The following is a 6,000-nucleotide window of genomic DNA, read 5'->3' as shown; positions in this document are numbered from 1 at the left end:
TGAGGGGGTTGGATTACAAGGAGAGGTTGAGTAGACTGGGACTGTATTTGTTGGAATTTATAAGGATGAGGGGGGATCTTATAGAAACATAAAATTATGAAGGGGATAGAATAGGTGCGGGCAGGTTGTTTCCACTGGCGGGTGAAAGCAGAACTAGGGAACATAGCCTCAAAATAAGGGGAAGTAGATTTATTACTGAGTTTAGGAGGAACTTCTTCACTCAAAAGGTTGTGAATCTATGGAATTCCTTGCCCAGTGAAGCAGTTGAGGCTTCTTCATTAAATGTTTTTAAGATAAGGATAGATAGTTTTTTGAAGAATAAAGGGATTAAGGGTTATGGAGTTCAGACCAGAAAGTGGAGCTGAGTCCACAAAAGATCAGCCATGATCTCATTGAATGGCGGAGCAGGCCCGATGGGCCAGATGGCCTACTCCTGCTCCTAGTTCTTATGGTGAAGATGGAGTTTGCACCTTCATCCTTGAGGTGGATACAATGCTTGCATTTTTACATTGTATCAGTACCTCTGACCCTGATACTTCATCCCCATACAGAGACATAGTTCCAGTTCCTGTCCCATCCCAATCCTAACTCCATCTCCAGTCCCAGTTTAATAGCAGCTCCACCCCTATCCCCCTTCACAGCTCCAAGTCCAGCTCCAATCTTCACGCTGCAGAGGAGGAGCATGGCCACGTGACATGAGGGATTAGCGCATGCCCAGTGCCGGTTGCCAGTGCCCTCAGATTGAAGCTCTGCCGAGTTTCCCGACAGCTGCTGCTAGACCAAGTCAAGAGCAAATCCCGTGCTGTTCGCAAATGGCCGCACCCTTGAAAGTATGCATTATTGGCTCTGGAAACTGGTGAGTGGAGTGAGGGAGTTGTTGTTGTGTGCTGTTGTTTGCTTGTGACCTGGTGTCGGGGACTGTCAGCAGGCGGTAACACTGACCGGCAACCCAGGGCGAAGATTACAATTGTTGCATCGTTTGAATTCCGTTTATTTGGGATTGTATTGACGTTTCCCAGTGTAAACGGCTGCATTATTTTAAAACACTTGTTATGTGGAATAATCTGTGGTCCTAGTAGTGTCTCTTAACTGCATTATGTCCTATTTTTACGAGTTTCCCTGTTGCATGCCATATATAGGGAGAAGATATTTGAACGTACTTGCCAGCTTTGAATTGACATTTTGACATTTCAAGTGCAGGATCACCCTTTCACTCGGGGTAACCTTAGCAGAGGTTGATATTTAAATGAAGCCCTAATTCACCACGTCAGGGTTATCTGAGAAGATCTTCTCATTCAGTATGTAACATTTAATTTATGCCATGTAAGAGTGGATTTATTTTCTTTAAGCCTCTTTACATTTATGCATTCTATTGTTATCCCCTCAGCTCTCCCAATGTTTAATGTTCTGTGGCTTGGAAGATGGCAGAGGAGAGTCTGGGTTGAATTTCTCTGTTTGGTGGTGGTGGGCTAGTCTTGCGACATGAGGAATTATGAGTGTGAATCCGCACATAACCCTGTTCGTAGAACCATAGAATTCCTACAGTGCAGAAGGAGGCCAGTGGGACCATTGAATCTGCACTGATCCTCTGGAAGAGCATCCTACCAAGGCCAACTCTCCTTCCTTATCCCCATATCCCACCTAACCTAACCTAAACATCTTTGGACATGGAGGGGCAATTTAGCATGGCCAACCTACCTAACCTGCACTTTGGACTCCCAAGGCAATGCTAAATTATCAAGGTTCTCTATAATCTAGCAGGTAAATAAATTCCCCCCAGTATTGCTTTTGTGTAATTCATTGGGATGAAATAACTTTGATCAATAAATCATTGAAAACTGAAGTGTTGGCAACATCGCTAAAGAAGAGGAAAAATATCCGACACACCAGTTGGGCCAATTCACCTGTTTGGTATTGTACTTTCTATGTAATGAGTATTCAGTTGTGAAGGTAATGCAACAATGTTATTTACTATGTGAAATTTCATGGAATAAGCAAACTACATAGATGTCTGTTGTCAGATCAATGAAAATATTTGATGGCTACAGTAATATGTGCTACATTATGCTATGCTGACTGGCATGTTAAACCAGTTCAGTGGATTCTGTTTCAGTGTTCAACATAAAGTTAACAGAGGTCAGGAGACTATCATATTGTTCTTTAGAACATTATATGTCAATAGAGTGGTGGGCAAAGTACAAGTTTTCGAAAGATAATGCCAACGTGTCAATAATATAATCCATCCAACCTGCATGTTAGGCACTACTGGAATAACAGTTTTATTGTCTTTTAATAGTTCCCTTAAACAAATGATGATGTATTTGAGAACTGAGAATTTAATAAATCTTCAATTTATTTCTGTTGTGTTGCAATGAATTGGCATTTTGGCCCATGCTGCCAATTTGGATAAACCAGCTCTGACAATTATAAAGCATTCTGCTGAATATCTCAAGCCTGCTGTTAAATCAACAGTGGACAATCATAGAATCATAGAATTTACAGTGCTGAAGGAGGCCATTCGGCCCATCGAGTCTGCACTGGCCCTTGGAAAGAGCACCCTACCCAAGCTCACACCTCCACCCTATCCCCGTCACCCAGTAACCCCACTTAACCTTTTTGGACACTTAAGGGCAATTTAGCATAGCCAATCCACCTAACCTGCACATCTTTGGACTGTGGGAGGAAACTGGAGCACCCGGAGGAAACCCCCGCAGACACGGCGAGAACTTGTAGACTCCGCACAGACAGTGACCCAAGCCGGGAATCAAACCTAGGACCCTGGAGCTGTGAAGAAACTGTGCTAACCACTATGCTACCGTTCTTTGTTTGTGTGAATTAAGTTTTGCATTTGACTGTCTTGATTTTATATAGGTATTCCTTCAAAAGCAAAACATCATTGTGTCAAAGCCAAAGAAATGGTTTATATTTTTGGGTTCTCCAGATAAGAATTTGGATGTTATCCTGCCGGAGTCCAGAAATCCTTAGTTATGTTCCTTTCCATAACCTCAGTAGAAAGTTAGCATTTACATTCTGATTCAGATGTGACAAAATAGACAGTTGTGAGTAACTGTCGCCACAGTCCCAGAGGACCATGGTCTGCTCTCCCCTTTGAGAGAGAGCTGACTGGTGGTGATTTAACCTGAGGGTCACCACACCTCCGGCGAGGGGCAAGATTGAGGACCATGAATAATCTCAGCCGGTGTGGGAACTGAACCCATGCTGTTGGCTTTGCTCCGCATCACGGGCTAACAGTTCAGCTGACTGACCCCCATTAGTTGTGGGTAAAAAGCATATATCCTACTGTATACTGCATTGTACTGCCTTAGAAAGGGGAGTCACTTGGTAAGTCGTTGGCTCCTGCCACACAACTGTCACCCTCGACCATCAAGATCCACAGTGAAACCTTGGACAATGTGGATCATTTCCCAGACCTCGGGAGCCTCCTCTCGGTGCAAGAAGGTATTGATGATTAAATCCAGCGTCGACACCAATGCAGTCTTCGGATGCCTGAGGAACCGTGTTTGAAGGATGAGACTTCAAATCCAGTAATAAGCTCATGGTCTACAGAACAGCCATGGTCCCTGCCCTCCTGTATGCATTAGAAACATGGACAATGTATAGCAGACACCTCGATTCCCTGGCGAGATATCACCACCGTTGCCTCTACAAAATCATTAGCAGGGTAGGCATACCAATGTGAAAGTCCTCTCCCAGGCCAATATATCCAGTATCGAGGACTGGTCATGCTCAACTAAGTGGGTCACATTGTCTGCATGCCTGAAACAAAACTCCCAAAACAAGGAAGTTAAAAACACTATATTTCTATTTTTAATTTAAGTTTTCAGATAGTGAAATTAAAGAGAGTTTTTATTTTAAATGTGGATTTTTTTTCACGATTATGGAAACAATTGACATTGTACAAATATAAGATTAGTTTTTCAAAGGTATTGGGGGCTTTTTGCCTTAATTATGAAGTTAGTAAATCAAACAACAAAGTGTAACATTTTCAAGGTTGGTTGAACTGAGACTAACAACCTAAGATGCTACAACCCTGATAGAGACTGGTAACTTTTAATAAGAGATTTTAATTTCCACTAACTAACCTAAAGGAACCACAAGACAAGATTTAAAGTTTTAAGATGTTCACTGGAACAAATAAACTAAAAATCATTACTTAGTAGGCAACTAATGTGGGTGGCACGGTAGCACAATGGTTAGCACTGAATGAAAATAAATTACTGCAGATGCTGGAATCTGAAACCAAAGAGAAAATGCTGGAAAATCACAGCAGGTCTGGCAGCATCTGTAAGGAGAGAAAAGAGCTAACGTTTCGAGTCCAGATGACACTTTGTCAAAGTAGCAGTGGTTAGCACTGTTGCTTGACAGTACCAGGGTCACAAGTTCGATTCCCGCTTTGGGTCACTGTCTGTGCGGACTCTGCATGTTCTCCCTATGTCTGCGAGGGTTTGCTCCGAGTGCTCCGGTTTCCTCCCACCGGAGGAAAAGTCCGAAAGACGTTTTGTCAGGTAATTTGGATATTCTGAATTCTCGTGTATACGAACAAGCGCCAGTGTGTGGCGACCATGGGCTTTTCATAATAACTTCATTGCAGTGTTAATATAATCTTTATTAAGTAAGCCTTTCTTGTGACAATAATAAAGATTATTATTATGATACGCTGAACTACAAAAAAGATATCCCTTATTACTTTCTTAACATGGCCAATAACAGTACATCATGTAAATATTACACCACATTCTCTGCACGAATGTTATCTTGTTTTTAAAATCCTGATTCCCTGCCAGAGTTTGCAGAGGCTCTCTTATCCCTGTTACAATGTTGCAAGTTTTCCAGAGTCTCTTTAAAAGTCCCTTCACTCGTCTTGAGCAGAATTGAATTGACTTTCAGCACAGCAAGATGATACCTGGTGATTTGTCGGTCTTTAAACTTCCACAAGATCCACCTCTTCAAATAGGAAGTCTGTTCTCACTAACGTTCTGCTCTCTCAGCTTTGGAATCACTTTTTTACATACACACCACGGCATATCTCTCTTTCCCCCCCCCCCCCCTCTCCTTTCAGGGTCTCTGAATCTGACTGGCTAAGAGCCAGTGAATGCATGTGGCAAAGTTAGCTGCTCAATCCTTCATGTTCAGATGTTAAACCCGGCACCTAATTTCTATCCCAATGATAACTGGGCCCCAACATGACTATCAGGCAGAATTAGTAATAGGTCCTGTGCTCCATTTTACCTTTAATTCAGAGAGACTGTTTAAAACATAACCATCTTATAAGACCTTGTACTCATAACAATGCATGCAAATTTCTGTTAATTCAATTGATTCACTTTGATTGCAGTCTGTGGGAGCCTCTGCAGTGCATTCTGGGAAAGAACATAGACTCGCTGATAACTTCTGGACTCCCATATTACGTGGGGACTCTGGACGTTGCTGTCAATTTCAATGGAGTAATGAAGCAAACGCTGACAATTTAATCATCATTATCATCACAAAATCCAGGCTAATTTTCCCCAAGTCTAATAATTGCTTGCATTTAGTGCAATGGCTGGATTTTCTGGTTTCTGGAGTGTGGCGGAATCATCATTCTCTTCTCATTCTGTATGAATTTGTTGTTACCCCTGACATTGCTATTCCTGCAAATTGTCCTGATGAGTGCAAGGTAAAAAGCTTCGATTTTAAAAAGGTGCTTTTTTTTTCAGTAATACTCCAAAATAGGAAGGGTGTGGTCCATTTGTTCCTGCATCCACCACATCATCAAGTGTTGAGTAGGCAATTACTAGCGGGCCGGTGGCCAATTAACATTGGGTGGAGTGGGACGTCAAGCAGATGTGGGGTTTAGTCGTGAACCAGAAGTCAGTCATAGCCACCACTTTAAAGGGCACCCCCACCTCCCGTTATCTCCTTCACTTGTTATTTGTTACGTCAGTCGAACAAAAGTGAAGAAATGAGCTCTTCCAAAATCCAAATGTTGGCACCTGCGGA

At 42.4% G+C, this 6,000-nt stretch overlaps 1 protein-coding gene across 2 annotated transcripts in view; it reads left to right on the top strand.

Moving 5' to 3' along the window:
• The first annotated feature begins 731 nt into the window (after nt 1–731).
• The window catches only part of LOC119966364 (glycerol-3-phosphate dehydrogenase 1-like protein), a 58,546-nt gene continuing 53,277 nt past the window's right edge, over nt 732–6,000 (top strand). Inside the window, exon 1 of one of the 2 annotated variants that reach the window (XM_038797897.1) lies at nt 732–856. In XM_038797897.1, the coding sequence (XP_038653825.1) occupies nt 813–856 (44 nt within the window). In that variant the 5' untranslated portion in view covers nt 732–812. The remainder of the gene's footprint in view (nt 857–6,000) is intronic. The other variant, XM_038797899.1, reaches the window with a different exon arrangement.

The sequence above is a fragment of the Scyliorhinus canicula genome, chromosome 5, assembly GCF_902713615.1.
Source record: "Scyliorhinus canicula chromosome 5, sScyCan1.1, whole genome shotgun sequence".
NCBI lineage: Eukaryota > Metazoa > Chordata > Chondrichthyes > Carcharhiniformes > Scyliorhinidae > Scyliorhinus > Scyliorhinus canicula.
The sequence above is the reverse complement of the archived record's forward strand: the minus strand, read 5'-3'. Positions and strand labels throughout refer to the sequence as shown.